The sequence below is a fragment of the Cetorhinus maximus genome, chromosome 1, assembly GCF_964194155.1.
Source record: "Cetorhinus maximus chromosome 1, sCetMax3.hap1.1, whole genome shotgun sequence".
Classification (NCBI taxonomy): Eukaryota; Metazoa; Chordata; class Chondrichthyes; order Lamniformes; family Cetorhinidae; genus Cetorhinus; species Cetorhinus maximus.
The window spans coordinates 212,333,744-212,354,782 of NC_135879.1; the positions used below are offsets into that span (position 1 = coordinate 212,333,744).

General features: G+C 40.5%; 1 protein-coding gene across 4 annotated transcripts in view; it reads left to right on the forward strand.

Moving 5' to 3' along the window:
• Positions 1-21,039, forward strand: part of dym (dymeclin) — a 531,615-nt gene that overhangs the window by 465,553 nt on the left and 45,023 nt on the right. For 2 of the 4 annotated variants that reach the window (XM_078552781.1, XM_078552773.1), the window contains one exon: positions 2,469-17,693. The exons of the other annotated variants lie outside the window; for them this stretch is intronic. In XM_078552781.1, coding sequence (XP_078408907.1) covers positions 2,469-2,618 — 150 coding nt within the window. In that variant the 3' untranslated portion in view covers positions 2,619-17,693. Of the gene's footprint in view, positions 1-2,468; positions 17,694-21,039 lie in introns of those variants that run through there. 4 annotated transcript variants of the gene reach the window in all.

Genomic DNA, 21,039 nt, shown 5'->3' on the forward strand with positions numbered 1-21,039 from the left:
AAGAAATGAAGTTATTTTCAGTGAACTAGCGAGTGAACACTTGAAAAGGATAGCTTGTTCCTAAACTGTTGACTTTTAAAATGCAAGGGCAATGCAACTGATCGATACTTGGATTTTCAGAAAGTTTTTGACAAGGTTCCATCTTATTGGTTAATGATTAAGGGATCACAGAATAGGAGATAATGTGATAGTGGTAGAAAGTTAGCTAAAAATTAAGAAACAATGTATACAAAAATGGGAACTTTTCAGACTGAAGCTACAACCAAATCACTCCAAGGTTTAGGTCTGGAACCATGTTACCAATTACTGCTATTCAAGTGTTGACCTGGCTCAATGGTGGGACTCAGATATCTAATTCAGAAAGATATGGATTCAAGCCCTACTCGGAACTTGAGGATGAAATCTAGCGTCGCACTGAGCCATTGTTGCATTATTGGAGGTTGCCTCATTCAGATAAGATGTTAAGTTGGTGCCCCATCTGCCTGTTCGGGTAAATTCCACAGCACTATTAGAAGAACAGGGAATTCCTGCTGTCCTGGTCAACATTCATCCCTCTGTAATTCCACTAATAAAGAATAACTGCTCATTTACCTCACATGCTCTTGCCTGGGGCTTTACCGTGATACAAATTGGTTGCAACGTTTGTCTAAAGTGACACTTTAATTAATTGGCTGTTAAGTACTTTAGAATGCTCTGATGACTTGAAAAATGGGTATATAAATGCAAGTTATTTATTCATTTAATACGTATTTCAAGTAATGACTTGGACAATCCAAACTTCCCTGGGCAATAATAAGGACAGTGGAGAAAGAAATACAGTTTTGGAAGAGAGAGAGGGATCAAACCCATGACAGAATTTATCTTCGCCCTCTTTCTCAACTTGAATAACTTATGGAACAAAAACAAAAATACCTGGAACAACTCAGCAGGTCTGACAGCATCTGCAGAGATGGATACAGTTGATATTTTGAGTCCGTATGACCCTTCATCAGAACATAGAAATGAGATGAAATATAAGCTGGTAGAAGGGGGTGGGACAGGAGAGCTCGATAGGGGGCCAGTGATAGGTGGAGGCCAAGAAGGGACTGCCAAAGACGTCATAGACAAAAGGCAAAGGGGTGTTGACGGTGGTGATATTATCTAAAGGATATGCTAATGGGGACATTAAGGGAAGCAAGCTAGTGGCAGATGGCCCTAGTGCAGGTGGGGTGGGGGGAAGGGATTGAAATGGGCTAAAAGGTGGAGATGAAACAATAGATCAAAATAAATTTAAAAATAGGTGGGAAAAGAAAAAAATATAGTTGTAAAAAAATTATAAATTATTGGAAAAAGGGGGATCGGAAAGGGGGTGGGGATGGAGGAGAGAGTTCATGATCTGAAATTGTTGAGCTTCACTGGAACATTGCAGCAGGCCAAGGACGGACATGTGGGCATGAGAGTAGGGTGGTGTGTTGAAATGGCAAGCGACAGGGAGGTCTGCTTGCGGACTGTCGTTTGCCATTTCAACACACCACCCTGCTCTCATGCCCACATGTCCGTCCTTGGCCTTCTGCAATGTTCCAGTGAAGCTCAACGCAAACTGGAGGAACAGCATCTCATCTTCCGACTAGGCACTTTACAGCCTTCTGGACTTAATATTGAGTTCAACAATTTCAGATCATGAACTCTCTCCTCCACCCCCACCCCCTTTCCGATCCCCCTTTTTCCAATAATTTATAATTTTTTTACAACTATATTTTTTTCTTTTCCCTCCTATTTTTAAATTTATTCCGATCTATTGTTTCATCTCCATCTTTTAGCCCATTTCGATCCCTTCCCCCCACCCCACCCACACTAGGGCCATCTGCCACTAGCTTGCTTCCCTTAATGTCCCCGTTTGCACATCCTTTAGATAATATCACCACCATCAACACCCCTTTGTCCTTTTGTCTATGACATCTTTGGCGATCTCTTCTTGGCCTCCACCTATCACTGGCCCCCTATCAAGCTCTCCTGTCCCACCCCCTTCTACCAGCTTATATTTCATCTCATTTCTATATATCTTAGTTCTGATGAAGGGTCATACGGACTTGAAGCGTCAACTGTATCCCTCTCCGCAGATGCTGTCAGACCTGCTGAGTTTTTCCAGGTATTTTTGTTCTAGATTTCCAGCATCCGCAGTATTTTACTTTTATCTTAGCGAATAACTTATGGACCTGGTTGAATTACTTTGCTACGCCTAGAGTACAATAAAAACACGGTACCAAATCCACTGTACTATTAGCTCTGTGAATGAGTGCATCCCCTGGTGAGGTACAGAGAATATAAGTAAGGAATGTCTGATTTGAATGTGCCTGCTGTGGCTCAATAGTATTTCAATCCTATATTACTTCATACATTCAGCTTTTTGGTCTCCTTTGGGCTGCTGGAGAAGGGGTGAAATTATTCTGGTTCAAGATTGACTAGTTTTCTTCTTTCTTTCACCACAGAAATTCCCAGAACTGAAGTTCAAGTATGTTGAAGAGGAGCAACCAGAGGAGTTTTTTGTTCCGTATATTTGGTCGTTGGCTTATAACTCGACAGCTGAGCTGTATTGGAATCCACAGCAAGTCCAGCTCTTTACGATGGACTCTGGCTGAGCACCTTTTTTTTGTGATAATTGGTTTGGGGGGAGGGGGAAAAGATAACACAACAGTTGTTCAAGGAGAAGAAGAAACTTTCTTCCAATTTTTGCGTGGTGCACATCTGTGTTAGGGACTTATTTCTTCGGACAGGGAGAAGGGAATTCAGGATGCCGTGTAAATTGGAAGCTGTTAATCACACCAAAGCACAGCTACACATGTCTGGAAGGGAATAATTATAATTGACTGGCTTTTCACCAAATACTCTTGATTATTCAGTAGTATCAAAATGAGTCACTTTGTCCACCTTGGGCTGAGGGTAACAAGCCCCTGTGTAAATGGTACAGTAAACAGTGGGGAAATGCAGCTCTAAAGAGAGAAACATCCCATAGAGTATAATACTCACTTTTCTTAAGTATATTCAGAATATCAATATCATTTGTTGGTTATAATAATGTTAATTAATATGTTTTAAAATTGCAGTCATTCCTGATTCCAGGAAAGTTCCTGTAGATAAGAATTGAGACGGTGGTAGGGATTTTTTTTTTGTTGTATGTTTAGTGACAATGTTACAGGCTGTGGACAAATGATTTGCAATGGAGGTATTGCCCAGCTCTCCTGACTACCAAACCAGTGATGGTACTGTGAATTAACACTTCTTTAAAAGACCATCTTTATTACATTTTGAAACATCATATTTATTATGCGCATAATCATGAGCAAGATATAAAATTAGGTTGATGTCATTTGATAAGTATATCCTAGTCAGGATTTCAGAAATCTATTCTTAATTGAAGAATTTGGCTTAAAATAAAAGCTTGATCTCGCTTGATGACTTAGTGGATCAATGCTCCTAACTGGCATTTTGCATAGAGCTGGATAGCCCCAGTTTTGCATGTTTTCCCAGAATAGTTTTACAGTAATTGACTCCAGGTGACTTTGAGATGAGGTTTGCAGTCTACATTATTTGTGCAGTATCTAACAGCATGGGAAACAGAGATAGCCGTTGATGTCATCCCATTGCCAGATGATCAGTGACACAGCCCATATTCTGGTCTTGTTACAGTCTGTTTGCATTCAACTAGCACTGGTGGCATAATGTTTAGAACCAAAGATATGTGTTACTGTTGCAGAAATTGTACAGTAAACGTTTGTTTTAACCAAAATCTGTGGTGGGATTTTTGGTTGCTTCAAGTGAGATATTAGGAACCATCTGCCTATTAAAGTAGATTCCATGATACAATTTGTGGAATAGCAGGGAGCTCTCCTACTGTTCTGACCAACAATCTAACACCCACCAAAAACTTTTTACTGGCCTTTCATGAATTTTCCCGACCCTGCTATCCCATCTCCATTCTGGAAGAGCCTGCATGTCCTGTTTTCATGTCGGGGAGGCAGTCATGGGCTGGAATGGACCCACCCCTCTCAAGGCAGACCTAAGGTGGCAGTGGAGGTGGGTGAATGGCAAAGCCAGCAGGCTAGAAAGCCCATCTCTGATTACTGGGACATCGGCCCAGTTGTAATAATGACTTTTAGGCTCTCACAGTCCCACCCTACCCCCATGTCCCCTCCATGCACTCCATGTCCCCTCTTATCCCCTCCATACCTCAATGCGCCTCCATCCACCATGTCCCTTCCATACCTCTTTCATTACCCCCATACTCATTGTTACAATGTCCACTATGCACAGAACCAATAAATCATTGGAAAATCTGGGAAGTCTTTGAAATGTTCCCGAAGCTGACAACATAAGCGAATATGCTTTGAAAATCTCCTTACAAAAACTGCTCATTTTACAATCCCATAAGTTTCAATCACACACAACCATTCATTGTATCAATGACAAAATAGCTTTGCTCCACTTTGCAACTCTTAATCTTATGTAACTAAACACACACGCATTGAAAAACTCTTCAAAGAAAGATAAGGTTATTGCAAGGTAATAATATTATGACGTGACAAATGATGTGCGCCAGTCGGATTAAATCCATGAGGGAAACTTATCGCGCTATCACAATGGTTCTGCAATTTGTATTTATTTTGAGATGCATGCCCTGAATTCAGAAGTAATACCAAGACTTTCAGTGATTTTTAAAAAACTAACTTAAAATATTTATTAACAAAAGACAAGATTTCAAACACATACGTAGAACTACAAATTAGTACTATAATAACTCTTAAAATCCCCAATTAACCCGGCTCCCAATTACACCCCCTTTAAGGCAACAGTTCAAAATAGATTTTAGATTTTAAACAGATCCAGCAAATTAACACACTACCCTGGATGGTGGAATTCAAAATGGCTTCCTCCAGCTTCAATTTCTGCAGACAGCAGGCTTAATGCACAAATACTAGAGGCTTCACACCCTCCTGTTAAATCTTACAATGCCTTCCCCTGACACATAGCCTTATTCTCCTTTTATATATGTTTTTCTCCTTTTTAATATGTAAATTCCATTTTTTCCATATGTCTTTGGAACTTTACCTTTCTCATAATATAAATCTTTCATGTTGTCACTATACACTGTCAGTAACCCTTGAGAAAAGTAAATACATTCTTTCGCTTGCTTGCCTGGCTATTTGTAAACAGACAGATCCTTTTGAAATCCAAATCCCCCTTCAACTGTCTAAAAATGCAAATTCCCTTCACTTTACATGCTAAGACCCCAAACATGTTTACTCATTAGCATGTTAAAGAATTTCTACACGTTCCTTCTTTTGATAACTTCAACTTGCAGTCTGCTTGGCTACAAAATATAATTTAATCACACACACAGACTGAACAACAAAACCTGCATATACCTACTTTAGAATAAACCAGAAAAATATTATGAAAATTATTATACTTGCATGACAATGAAGATGTTAATCAAACAAAGCTAGCACTGCCCTGCAAGCTGTGTCAGCATTGTCTACAGGGCTGAGTCCATTTCCATTTTTGGAGCTCAGCCAAGCATTCATAATGAGGCTGTCTGGAAAATCAGATGCCTGACCACCTGTTCAAACTGCTTTTGAGGATACAGTGTGAAGTGAATTGAATGTTTCCTCAATGGTACTTTCACTGCCTGTGATTGATTGGCAGCTTCATGAGAAGGTAAAGGAGGGCAATGTTATTCAAAGGGAATATTTAATGGATTACTTTTTTGGTTCCCCCCCCGGTTCTCAACTCTTCTGATGTACCGTAAACTATGTCTCCTAACTAAATGGGCGCAGCTCCATCAAAATTGCAAAGGGTTTGAAATGTCCATCCCTCAGAATGGAGTCGGCAAGGGCAGGAGTGCTGCATGCAGTTGCTACCTGCATCCTTGTCCCACAGTGGCAAAAATTGCTGGATATGGGAATGGGGCAGGAATCCCAGAATCGGGTCCCACCTGCTCTTTTTAAAGGTCTTTGAACTGTGCCCAACTCCACAAATATCTGGGCCAAAGTAAAGGATGTCCTGAGAATCATTATTAAATGCTATATAAATGCAGGTTCTCACTCTCGCCCATAGAGCTCTTCAAAAGCAACTCTTCAAGTGGCTATTAGCAAACAAGTTATACCTTCCAATATAGACCTGCTAACTGTCCACTAAATTACTGTTAATTCTCCTCAATCCTGTGGTTATAGAGCACTGTGCTCATTTGAGCTGCTTTTATTTGGTTTTTCACCCTGCTGTAGCTAGTATAACATAAAAATAAACCTCCTAGATTTTACAACACGGGGAACTTGGTAGAGAACCCACTTCATGGGGGCCAGAAAACATGTTGTCCTACAGTGACAATAGTTCTTGTGATGTCATGACACAACAGAGTAGACTTATCTACTCTGCTTGTTTGCACTGGCCAAAATGTTACAGCTAAGTTAGCACACATGTTAATTGGTAAGCCTCCATAATGCAGCCAATCTAAAGAAAAGCCAGTAGAATTTGCTGTTAGCTCTCTACACAGCCTACATGCATATCTATTTGAACACTTGGGCTGCTGTCCATTTTCTTTTACCCCTGTGAGAATAGTACACCCTTTGAATTTGAAAACTTATAAATACATTAGGCTTGAAAACTCATGAAGCGGCTCCTAAGCTTGCTCTTGTGAAAATGTAATCTTGTATAAGTTTAACAAAAAAAACCTTTTTTTGGTTAAACAGTAAAATGCCTGTATTTTAAAGTCAGTATAACATGGCATCACATTAACACATTATGCATGCATGGTTAACTCTACCCTGCAGTAACTAGTGGACATCCAAATTATGCCTTATGTAGCTTCTATGTCATGGCATTATACAAAGAACAGCACCAAGTTCTCCTAAAGTACTGCCTAACATTTTCTCCAACCAACCAAACAAAAGCAGATTACCTGGTCATGTATCTCATTGCTGCTTATAGCAGCATGCTATGTGTAAAGCAGTTGCTGTATTTGACTACATAACAACAGCCAGTTCACATTTCTTAGTAATTGATTGTATGCAAAGTGTTTTGGGACATTTGAAAGATGTGCCATGGTGATAAATAAATGCAAGTGACTATTTCTATCACACCCATTTCCTGCACACTGCAGAATATTTTGTCGCTTTAAGTTTGGGGTGTGGTGTCTTGAATTTTTGATATTTCTAAATATGCAGCCAACCCCAGGTGCCACAGCATGTATGGTATGCACTGTGGCAGTGCCTGCAGGCAACATGTTGCTAGACCTCTTTCCCAGTTGGTGACAAGATTAATTAAACTGAAATTTCATATTGATTGTATTACTGGTAATAAATCAAAGAAGATTATTGCATTTTGGTGGGAAAAGTCTTGCAGGTGCAGATCTAGCATGTTGCTGAATTAGAAAAAGCTTTTATAATTAAACCTTCTTGATGGTGTGATTTTATTTTCCCTCTTTTTGTTGTACAGTTTTATTTATAAGAAGTCACACAACTACCTGTGCACTAAATTCACCTCGAACATATCAAAGAATCAGCCTAGATTTTTACAGTTTTTCTCTTATTTTCATGGCCCTCCACGTCATCTCAGTCCACAGTCTCTAAGCTTTAGCCCAAACACTTCTGTATGTTTCAAGTTACTTATAGTGTGATCATTTGAAAACTGGTCAACCAGCATTTACCAGCCGGTGTATTACCATGGCACTTGAATGTACTTGGACACTAAGTCGGACGACCACCCTTATCCTTCGACACCACTAGTCAAATTTCTAATTGTGGTATGCAGTGAAGGCAAGTGAACGCTAGCCAGATGGTTGCTTTCCTTTGAGGGATAGAAAATCAGTGCATCATTTAACAGCCATGCACCTCCATTACATGATTCCAAAGGTACATTAACTGAGCTATAGAAGTAAGTTGCCTGACTGTCCTTTTACCCAGCATTGTAATATGACTCTAAAGAGGATACATTAAAAAAAATGAGATGCTAAACATAGAAATGGCTAAGATTATTAATTGGGCCGCCTCCTCCCTTTCTGCCATCATGTAAAACAGAAGGAAGAGATAGTTAGGTGTTAACAGATAACAAATTTTTACTGGTGTTTTAAAACAAAAAAAAAAGTTTGATTCACAAGAAAAAGCTTATGCTTTTAACTGTACACATCTACTGTGCTCAACTTTGGCCTCCACCAGTCATGGAGTTCACAGAATCACAGAATCTTAACGGCACAGAAGGAGGCCATTCAGCCCACCGTGTCTGTACCGGCTCTCCAAATGAGCATTATGACCTAGTGCCGTTGCCCTGCCTTTTCCCCGTATCCTTGCACATTGTTTCTATCCAAATAATCATCTAATGCCCTCTTGAATGTTTCGATTGAACCTGCCTCCACCACATTTCCAGGCAGAGCTTTCCAGACCCGAAACACTCAATGTGTGCAAAAGTTTTTTCTCACGTCACATTGGCTTGTTTTGCAAATCACGTTCAACCTGTGCCCCCTCGTTCCTGATGCTTTTTCGAGCAGGAACAGCTTCTCCCTGTCTACTCTGTCCAGGCCCTCATGATTTTGAACATCTCTATCAAATTTCTTCTTAGCCGCCTTCTCTCCAAGGAGAACAACTACAATCTCTCCAATCTGTGCTCATAGCTGAAGTTTCTCATCCCTGGAACCATTCTTGTAAACCTCTTCTGCATCTCTCCAATGTGTTCACATCCTTCCTATAATGTGGCACCCAGAACTGTACACAATATTCCAGCTGAGGCCTAACGAGTGTCTTCTATAACTTCAGCATAACCTCCTTGCTCATGTACTCTAAGCCCTATTAATAAAGCCCAGGATACTACATGCTTTATGAACTGCTCTCTCCACCTGTCCTGCCACCTTCAATGACCCATGCACACATACACCCAAATCTTTCTGCTCCTGCACCCCCTTCAAAATTTCACCCCTTATTTTATATTGTCTGTCCATGTTCTTCCAATCAAAATGCACCACTTTACACTTCTCCGCATTGAACTTCATCTGCCACCTATCTGCCCACTCCTCCAGCTTGTCTATGTCTTCTTGAAGTTCAACACCGTCCTCCTCGCAGTTCACAACACTGCCAAGCTTCGTATCATCCGCAAACTTGGAAATTGTCCCCTGTACACCAAGACCTAGATCATTCATATATATCAGGAAAATCAAGGGTCCCAATACCAGCCCTGGGGAACTCCACTTCAAACCTTCCTCCAGAACAAAAAATACCCATTGACCATTACTCTCTGCTTCCTACTTTTCAGCCAATTTTGAGTCCAATTTGCTACTGCCCCTTCTATTCCATGAGCAATAACTTTTCTCACAAGTCAGTTGTGTGGCACTGTGTCAAATACCTTTAGAAAGTCCATGTACACCACATCAACAGCATTACCCTCATCGGCCTTTTCTGTTCCATCTTCAAAAACCTCCAGCAAGTTAGTTAAACATGATTTCCCCTTTAGAAATTCATGCTGGTTCTTCCTTATCAACCTATATTTTTCCATGTGACCGCTAATTCTATTCTGAATAATTGTTTCTAGAATCTTGCCCACCACTGAAGTTAAACTAACTGGTCTGTAATTGCTGGGCTTATCCTTACAACCTTTTTTGAACAAAGGCATAATGTTTGCAATTCTCCAGTCCTCTGGCACCACCCTTGAGTCTGAAAATTATGGCCAGTGCCCCTGCAATTTCTACTCTCACTTCCTTCAATATCCTTGGATGCATCTCATCCGGTCCCGGTGCCTTGTCAACTTTAAGTACCGACAGTCTATTCAACACTTCCTCCTTATCAATTTTGAACCCTTCTAGTGACAGAGTTTCCTCGTCTGTCACCGTGGCCAGAGTTGGTAAAGACAGATGCAAAGTATTCATTTAATACCTCAGCCATGGCTCTTTTGTCCATGAGTAAATTCCCTTTTAAGTTCTTTTACCACCCTTTTACTATTTATATGTCTATAGAAGACTTTGGGATTCCCCTTTATGTTGGCTGCCAGTCTTTTCTCATAATCCCTCTTTGCTTCTCTAATATGCTTTTTGACCTCCTGTCTGAACCTTCTGTATTCCTCTTGGTTCTCAATTGTATTTTCTACCTGACACCTGTCATAAATGCACTTCTTTTTCTTTTATCTTAATTTCAATTTCCTTTTTCATCCAGGGAGCTCTGGATTTGTTTGCCCTGCCTTTCCCTTTTGATGGAATGTACCTTGACTGTGCCCGAACCAGTTCTTTTTTGAAGGTTGTTCAGCTACAGCTTTTCCTGCCAATCTTTTGTTCCAGTCTATCTGGCCCAGCTCCGTTCTTGCCCCATCAAAGTCAGCTCTTGTCCAGGTAATTGTTCTTACTCTGGATTGCCTTTCATCCTTTTCTATCATCATCCTAAAACAATCCGTACAATACAATGATCACTGTCTCCTAAATGTTCCCCCACTGCCACTTGATCTACTTAGCCTTCCTCATTTCCAAGAACCAGGTCCAATAGTGCATCTTGTTGGATTGGACATATACTGCTGTAGAAAATTCTCCTGAACACAACCTAGGAACTTTTGACCCTCTCTGCCCTTTACACTACCACTGTCCCAGTCTACATTCAGGTAATTAAAGTCCCCCATTATAACTACTCTTATAATGCTTGCATCTCTCTGTAATTTCCCTGCAGATTTATTCTTCTACGCCCTTCTCACTATTTGGCAGTCTATAGACTACATGGAGCAATGTAATTGCATGCTTTTTGTTCCTTAGTTCTAGCCAAATTGACTCTGTCCTTGAACCCTCTGGGACATCCTCATTCTCCAGCACTGCAATGCTCCCCTTAACCAATACCGCCACCCCTCCTCCTTTCCTATCTCTTCTGAACACCTTGTACCCGGGAATATTTAACACCCAGTTCTGCCCTTCCTTGAGCCAGGTCTCTGTTATCACCACAATATCATATTTCCACATGGCAATCTGCGCCTGTAACTCCCCAATCTTATTTGCTATACTCCTTTCATTCACATACGTGCATAGTAACCCTGATTTAGATTTTGTTACTTTCTCCCCCACCCCGACTTCACCTATTAACTTACTATTCTCTATACTAGTGCTATCTGCCCCTCCCAGTATTTTGTGCACCCTGGTATTCCTCTCTAATATTTTCTCCTGGTTCCCACACCCTTGCTGAGTTAGCTACAAGAACTCAAATACTTGTAGCTTCTTGTAGTTTACTCCCTTCCCCCAGTGAAGCAGTGGTTGGCCTTTGCTCAACAATTTCCTTTTGCAGCATGGATTATATGAAAATCTCAGCAACAGGAGAGAATCTTAATTGAACCCCACTACCGCAGTGACATCCATTAATGTCATACTTGGTATATTTTTGAATCTGTTTCACTAATGAACATGCTGCAAACATGTCGGTTCACACATAGTGAATAATGGCATCACCCTGATATTTTAATAAAGCCAGCAAGTTCAAATTAATTTCACATCAGTAAAATTTGGAACTCTTTTCAATTGACAGTGGTATAAATAACATAATGTGCATAGATGAGCACTAAATACTACCTATGAGGGGCTTCCCCAAAGGCTTAGTGGATAAAGAGACCATTGGACTGAGCTACATAGAATAAAAAGGTCCTATGTTTGATCTTGATATCTGTGCTAAATTCATGAATCTCAATCCAGGCAATATTTGAGATGGCACAATTGGCTTCGGTGTTCCTAGAATGTAGAAAAGGAAATCGGCCTCGTATTTTGCTCCTGATCACCAACTAGTGACTAGAAAATATAAATATTTAGAGATTGGATGAGGATAGAATCAGGCTGTATTCTGCATGATGCCCTATACAGTTGAAAATTCTTCCATCATTTACTGTTTTTCGCCCTTAGTTCTCTCAGCACCTCAGAATGAATTGGAGTCCAGGTTGAAATACATCAGCTTTGAGTTCACTTACTGACATTTCACTGATGTTGTTTACAAATGACACTTCACATTTTCATAATCTGTGAAAATGTCATCTTGTCTTTTAATATGTTTGTTTGTTTTTTATATTGCTTACTAAACAGTTTGCCCTGAATACATTCAAGGTGTCTGGTTTGTTTCTCTGTTGCATTTTATTAATATTTTTTTTTTAAATTCTCATTACATTTGATGAGTTTTGAATTTTTATTTTTTGTTCATCTGAGAAGCTTTATGCTCAGTTTAGGATAAACCCAAGACACACCTAGGGGTTTCAGCATTGTGGTTATCGCAGTTACAAATACACCCTCCATAACACACATCAGATAAAAGTAGGTTATTAGATAAAGTCCTGAATTAGTAAGATTTCTTCACTTCTTTGTTTTAAAGAATGTAAAACTAGACTGCTGCTGCAGTGTAAGAGTATTCTTGCTTGTTATCCAGTCATCCGTAGCATAAGTAAACATTCAGTTTGGGCATGATGAGCCTGGGCTCTCGTGTCCACTTTGGTCAACTAGCGTACTAATACTCACTGTTTAGCCTTTCCCATGCAGAATGGTCACTTGAGTTGATAGAGGGATGCTGGCACCTGTAGAACTGCACCACAGCAAAGTCAGAGTCTTCAGGAAAGGAGGGGAGGAAATTAAAGGATAAAGCATTTTTAATAAAAATTGTGATGCATCAGGATGTTTTGCATTGTCTTTACAGTAAGATTGTCACAAGTTTTTCATCTGTACATTCTACAGAGCTTTACAGACATTAAGTTTAAATTAAAGCTTCTATTAATTTGTATATAACTCAAGCATGCTAACACATCATGAGAATTGATGAGGAAGGCCATTCGCCTGTTGTAATTTATCCATTCAGAAAAATTCCCAAGTCTCCCGTGAATATTCAGTTGTTTCTTAAATGCTTTGAAGAATTTTGTCTCTACTACTCTACCTATTTAAGGTGAATTGCATAGATACATTTAAGTGGAAACTAGATGAGCAAATGTGGGAGAAACGAATGAAGGGATATGTTGATGGGATTCAGTGAAAAAAGGTGGGAGGAGGCTGGTGTGTTGCATAAACACTGGCATGAACCTGAATGGTTTGTTTTCATGCTGTAAATACCTTGTAATATTGTTCATCTTCAAATGAAGAAGAATTTCCTGAGCATCAGTTCTAAATTTATCCTGTACAAGTTTTAATCTGTGTCTTTGCACCCTAATCTCAATTTAAAATAAAGGGTAGTTTAGAGAAATTGAAAGTAAATTTACAAATTTAAGATCCCCTCTCTGAAGCCTCATTTCCAATGTACAAAATAAAAATGTCCTTATAGTCGGTCCTTTGATGCAAGGGATCAATTTTGAAGCTCTTTTCTGCATGGCCTCCCATATTTAAATGCCTCCTTAATATTTTGATTGTTATGTTCAAGGTGTGATCTCACCAGGGTACTGCACAGTTTGACCATACCGTCCACTGACTTATATTCTACAAGTTTGACTATGTAGTTAAACATTCTGTTGGCTTCATTGACTGCTTCACTCCCAACAGTTGGACAGATCTCATGTCTAACCTAGTCCAGGATGGGCCTCAGCTTTAGCCTTAGCTTTTTAAACACCATTCATGGAGTGTGTATGTCAATTGTTTTATTAGGTGGATTGAAAATGTCAAAACTGAGATTAATAGATGTTTGTTAGGCAAGGATATTAAGGGATATAAAGCCAAGATGGGTAAATGTTAAAGTAAAAGGTTAAAACTTCAGATATAGACCAGCCATGATCCAGTTGAGAGGCTGAGTAGCTCGAGGGGCTGAATGGGGACCCACTCTTGTTCTTTTTCTTCTCATTTGCAGTCTCCATAATCATCAAAGTTAATTTACCATTGTTCTGCCCATTTACTTTGTTCAACTGATTAATTCCTGAGCTCCCTCCTACAGTTAGCCTTAGCTCAGAATCACAGAATTGTTACAGTGCAGAAGGAGGCCATTCAGTCCCTCATGTCAGTACTGGCTCAAATGAGCAATTCAATTAGTGCCATTCCCCAGCCTTCTCCCTGTAACCCTGCACATTCTCGTTCTTCAGATAACAATCCAGTTCCCAATTGAATGTGTCTCCACCACACTCTCAGGCAGTGCATTCCAGACTCACTACGTGAAAAAGCTTTTCCTCATGTCACTCTTGCTTCTTTTATCGATTACTTTAGATCTGTGCCCTCTCATTCTCGATCCTCTCACAAGTGGGAACAGTTTCTCCCAATCTATAGTGTCCAGACCCCTCTTGATTTTGAATACCCCTGTCAAATCTCCTCTCAACCTTATTTTCTCCAAGGAAAATAGCCCTAACTTCTCCAATCTATCTTCATAGCTGAAGTTCTTTATCCCTGGAATCCCTGAAACTTTTCTGCACTCTCTACAATGCCTTCACATCCATCCTAAAGTGCAGTGTCCAGAACTATGTGTAATATTCCAGCTGAGGCTGAACTAGTGTCTAGCACAATTCAACATAACCTCCTTGCTCTTGTACTGTATGCCCCATTAATAAAGCCTGGAATAGGGTATGCTTTATTAACCACCCTCTCAACCTGTCTTGCCACCTTCAATGAGTTATGCATGTATATGCCCAGGTCCCTCTACTCTTGCACCTCCTTTAAAATTGTGCCCTTTATTTTATATTGTCTCTCCTTGTTCTTCCTACCAAAATGAATCACTTCACATTTCTCTGCATTGAACTTAATCTGCCAGCTGTCTGCCCATTCCGCCAACTCATCTATTTCCTTTTGAAGTTTTACACTATCCTCCTCACAATGCTTCCAAGCTTCATATTGTCCACGAACTTTGAAATTGTGCCCTGTACAGCAAGGCCTAGGTCATTAATACATATATCAGAAAACACATGAGTCCCAACACAGAACCCTAGGGATCTCCACTACAAACCATGTTCCAGCCCGAAAACATCCATTAACCATTACTGTTTGTTTCCTGTCACTCGGCCAATTCCATATCCATGTTGCTATTGTCCCTTTTATTCCATGAGCCATAACTTTGTTCACAAGTCTGTTGTGTGGCACTGTATTAAACGTCTCTTGGAAGTCCAAGTACACCACATAACTACATTGCCTTCATCAATCCTCACTGTTACCTCTTCAAAAAAACTCCTGCAAGTTAATTAAACATGATTTTCCCTTAAATCCATGCTGGCTTTCCTTATTTAACCCCCATTTGTCCGTGTGACTATTTTGTCCCTAATTATTGTTTCTAGAAGTTTCCCCATCACTGAAGTTAAACTGACAGGTCTGTAGTTGCTGGGCTAATCATTACACCCTTTTTTGAACAAGGGTGTAATGTTTGCAAATATCCAGACCTCTGGCACCTCCCCCAAGTCTAAGGAAGACTGATAAATTATGGCCAGTGCCTCTGTAGTTTCCACTTTCACTTCCCTCAGTATCCTTGGATGCATTTCACCTGGTCCTGGTGTCTTATCCACTTTAAGTACAGACAGCCTATTCAATGTCTCCTTCTTATCAATTTTAAACCCTTTTAGTGACTGAGCTACTTCCTTTTTCAACATGGCCTGGGTAGCATCTTCTTCCTTAGTAAAGACAGATGCAAAGTATTCATTTAACACCTCAGTTATGCCCTCTGCCTCCATCCATAAATCCCCTTTTTGGTCCCTAATCAGTCCTACTCCTTTTCCCATCCTTTTACTATTTATATGCCTATAGAAGACTTTGGCATTCCCTTTTATAGAGGTCTGCAGCATAGAAAAAGGCCCTTCGGCCCATCGAGTCTGTGCCGGTTAAACAAGTACCTAGCTTGTTGGGGAAGGAACTCTGGTTACTAAGCATTTAAAAGAGGAGCCTCCCTTTTAAGCAAGAAACATTACTTACATTAACTTTATCTCGTAGCTCCATACACATGGCACTCCCTTGACATGGTGCTTTAAGCAGCTTTAACTCTGATTGTACTCCATCATCCCCAGCCTTGGGAACTCCCCTTTGTGGCTGTCAAAGGGTCACAGGTGGTGACTATTTGCCGTCTTGCCTGGTATGGGAATCGGAAACAGTTGTGTGCCACAGTTTAAGGTGAGGCCCAAAACTGAAACAAACTTCTGTCACCAGTAACCAAATTGAATGCATCACTCATTTAAACAGAACAAGCAGCAGCAGCAGGGATGACTGAAATACAAAATGTGTCTCCTGGGTGAATTTTGGCAATTCAATAATAGTTTTAAAGAGGAGGCACAGCATGCTATAAGCACTCGATTAAATCCCAACCAGTATGTTTCAACATTACCCTGATGAATACACCATAGGCCAATGCTTTGGCGTTGAATTTTTCAACTTTCTCTTCCACCCCAACCCCCATCTTTCACATTCTACTGGAGATCATGTTCCAAGCCCATTAATGCAATGTTGGTTATTCTGTTTGGAGATGTTACATTTCTGTAGCAGACAAAACTAGCTAGTCTCTTTTCACACTCCCTCTTTGCTTCTCTTATTTGCTTTTGCACCTGCCCTCTGAATCTTCGACATTCGCCTTGGTCCCCAACTGTATTTTCTACCTGACATCTGACATAAGCATACTTTTCCATCGTTATCTTAATTTCTATCTCCTTTATCATCCAGGGAGCTCTGGCTTTGCTTATCCTACCTTTCCTTTTTGAGGGAATATACCTTCGTTGTGCCCAAAATACTACTACTTTGAAGGTAGCCCATTGTTCAGCTACCATTTTTCCTGTCAACCTTTGACTCCAATTTATTCGGCCCAGATCCATTCTTACCCCAGTGAAGTTGACCTTCCCTCAATTATTTATTCTTACTCTAGATTGTTCTTCGTCCTTTTCCATAATCAGCCTAAACCTTATGATACAATCATCACTGTCCCCTATAAGTTCTCCCACTGACATTTGATCTACTTGGCCCACCTCATTCCCAAAAATCAGGTCTAGCAGTGCCCCCTTGTTGGACTGGACACACTGCTGTAGAAAATTTTCCCGAACACATTCTAGGAACTCATGCCACTCACTGTCCTTTACACTGCTACTATCCCAATCTATATTTGGAAAGTCCCCCATTATAACTGCCCTATGACTTTTGCACCTCTCTGTAATTTTTTTGTAAATTTGTTTCTCTGGAGCCTTTCCACTAGTTGGTGGCCTATTGACAACACCAAGCAATGTAATTGCAGTTTGGTGCAATTTTCAAAGTTGACCATTTGGCATCAGGTTTCTGACTACTGATCATTTATATAAATCATTAAAAATAATTATCCCAAAGCCAGGCCCTGGACACTCATGGTATTCTGATACAGGATCTATCTACTAACAAGGCAATTGCTGTAAGAACAACACTTTCCATACCTCCAGGCCCACAAAAGTCAAGTAGGACATTTAGCAAACACAAATAATAAGCATAAATTGAATTTCCTGCGCTGTTTGGCCTGCATTGCTAGGACTCAGATTGGAAATGGTCAATGGGATGTAGTTTGGATACCCCTTTCATAAAGGTAGATGATCCATTAAAACCTGCTGAAAATGTTCCCATAGAAGGCAGGTGAGAAGATTTGTGACCATTGTCTCACCAGCACAGCTGTTGTAAGGCTTTTTGGGAGTAATGTACATTTGTAGATTATGATGCATGGAATTAATAATTTGATGTGGTTTTAGCTCCATGTCTTATTGTTTCCTGTTGTTTGCTCTGTGTTCTCTACTGTTGTACAGTACAGTAGAGCTGTGAATTAAAGGTGTTTATTCAACAACAATTAAGTAAGACTTCTTGGTGCTTTTTTTTCTTCTCACATGTCTCTGGTTCAGCTTAGGTGAGTTGGAAAGTCCCCCATTATAACTACCCTATGACTCCCAGGTGAGTTGGGTATTAGCCAGTATTGAGACTATACTGCCTCCAAATCATTCACTTCTAAATAAGGAAAAAACAAAAATAGTAGTGGTGGAGAGTAGATCAGTCAACATCTGTAAAAGAACGATCCTGGAATATGCCACATCAAGAACTCATGATGATTCTAAAATAAAGTGCTATAATCAATGTTGTAAGTGCAATCAGAATTGTTATAGGTTAATATTTGGAGATGGTTACCCAAAAAAACAGTAAAGTCAATAACTTTAAAGCATTTAAATAAATAGACCAAGCCAAGCACATTGCTACACATTGCAATCATCAATAACAAAAAGACACTCAATAGCTGTAGCTAAACAGCCACAGGCCACATCTGCATTAGTGTATCATTGAGCAGCTCTTGAGTCAAATCTATGAGAGGTCTTTTTTTTCTATTTTTCTCTTGAAAAATTGACTCTTGCTCTAATTGGTTCCATGGGTTCTCAACTAGTTATTCCACATATGAACCTAGACAGTATTGACAGTTCTTCATGACAAATGCCCATCTCTCATGCTAATCGATTCATACCAACTTTTATCACTCATCAGTTGCTGCATCACTAGCATTTTCATTTTTGATATGGAGAAATCAGCAAGTCTTAGTACTCCTGGCTCTCAGTGTCACCCACGAGAGCAATTCACATTGTGTGAGAACTGGTTAATTTTGGCTATGAAGTCTCCAGTAGTTGGATTGTTTGTCAATAATGTTCAGGTTCACATGTGGAATAGCTAGTTGAGTGAGAAAAGCGAGCTGCCAGAACCTATGGAACCAAACTAGAGCAAGAGTCAATTTCTTCAAGGGAGAAGTAGAAAAAAAAGACCTCTCATAGATTTGACTCATGAGCTGCTCAATGAGACACTAATGCAGAGGTGGCCTGCGGCTCTTTAGCAACAGCTATCTAGTGTCTTTTTGTTATTGACGATCGTAATGTGTAGTTACACCCTGTTTAGCATGGCCTATTTATTTAAATGCTTTAAAGTTATTGACTTCACTTTTTTTTTGAGTAACTATCTCCAAATATTAACTTATAAAAATTCTGTTTGCACTTGCAATATTGACTACAGCACTTGATTTTAGAATCATAATGAGTTCTTGATGTGACATATTCCAGGATGCTGATGACAGCATTAATGGACGATTTTAAGATGGTGCCTTAAAGGCACAGGCCAGATTAACAGCTAAACTTTAGAAATGTGTTTCATATTGCTCTTAAGCATCATTGTGAAGGAGATCATATCCTCTGTCCAGAAAAAAGGAAAAAAATCAACAACAAAAACACCAGAGCTTTGAAGAAGGGTCATACAGACTCAAAATGTTAACTCTATTTCTCTCTCCACAGATGCTGTTAGACCTGCTGAATTTGCCCAGCATTTTCTGTTTTTATTTCAAATTTCCAGCATCCATAGCATTTTGCTTTTATCTTACACAGCAATAACCTGCTCACTGATACTCAGTGTGGGTTCCTCTAGGACCACTTGGCTCCTGACCTCATTACTGTAGAGCAAGGAGTCAACATCAGAAGCATACATGATGCTGATGTAATAATGATGTGAGATTTGTTATGAAAGCCATACTTACCTCATTGAAAAGCAGCGGGTGACCAGGAAATCCAAGCCCCGACATTCATTGGGAGTTTCCGTGCATGCGGGGAGCGGGCTGTTCATGCACAATTCAACATTCTAAGTTTTTTGGGCTGAGGATTAGAGCCCCTTGTACCTGCGCAAAAAGAAAAACTGGGTCATATGTCCCAGAAGCTGGGCACCATTTTGGAGGAGTGTTTTTCTATTCATTCACGGGTTGTAGGCTTAGCTGGCTTATTGTCCATCCCTAGATGCCCTTGAGAAGGTGGTGGTGAGTTGCCTTCTTGAACCGCTGCAGTCCATGTGGTGTAGGTACACCCACAGTGCTGTTAGGAAGGGAGTTCCAGGATTTTGACCCAGCGACAGTGAAGGAACGGTGACATATTTCCAAGTCAGGATGGCGCATGACTTGGAGGTGAAGCTCCGGTTGGTGGTGTTCCCATGTGCCTGCGGCCCTTGTCCTTCTAGATGGTAGTGGTCGTGGGTTTGGAAGGTGTCTAAGGAGCCTTGGTGAATTCCTGCAGTGCATCTTGTAGATGGTACACACTGCTGCTACTGTGCGTCGATGGTGGAGGGAGTGAATGTTTGCGGATATGGAGCCAGTCAAGCAAGCTGTTTTGTCCTGGATGGTGCCAAGCTTCTTGAGTGTTGTTGGAGCTGCACTCATCCAAGCAAGTGGGGAGTATTCCATCACACTCCTGACGTGTGCCTTGTAGATGATGGACAGGCTTTGGGGAGTCAAGAGGCGAGTTATTCGTCACAGGATTCCTAACCTCTCACCTGCTCTTGTAGCCACAGTATTTATATGGCTCATCCAGTTCAGTTTCTGGTCAATGGTAACCCCCAGGATGTTGAAAGTGAGGGATTCAGTGACAGGAATGCCATTGAACATCAAGAGGCGATGGTTGGATTCTCTGTTGTTGGGGATGACCATTGCTTGGCACTTAAGTGGCGCAAATGTTACTTGCCACTTGTCAGCCAAAGTCTGGATATTGTCCAGGTCTTGCTGCATTTGGACATGGTCTGCATCAGCATCTGAGGAGTCGCGAATGGTGCTGAACCTTGTGCAATCATCAGCGAACATCCCCATTTCTGACATTATGATGGAAGGAAGGTAATGATGAAGCAGCTGAAGATGGTTCGGCCCAGGGCACGACCCTGAGGAACTCCTGCAGTGACGTCCTGGAGCTGAGATGACTGATCTCCAATGTTATGACACAGCAGTTGGTAAAGGCTGAGTTGTTTAAATCCCAGAGGGAAACTTGAACAACTGTCATATTTTCAATTGGTATCCTTGAGATGCAGCTCTGAATTCAGAAATGAAACCACCAAGCCTCAAGAGGTTTTTTTTTACATAAACTGAGTTAAACATTTATTACTTTAACAAGGAACTAAGCACATACACATGTCTACAAATTACTGCCATAATAACTTTTAAACAAATCCCCAAATTAATCACTCCCAGGTAAATCTTCACCAAGGTAAAAATAACCCATAGACTTTAAACAGACACCAGGCAAGGCACGTTTATCCTTACAAATTCAAAATGAGGTCCCTTGCAATTTGGTTCCTTTGCAGACAGCTGTAAAGCTTACAGGCTGCTTAGATCTTACATGCCTCTGACCTGCACATAC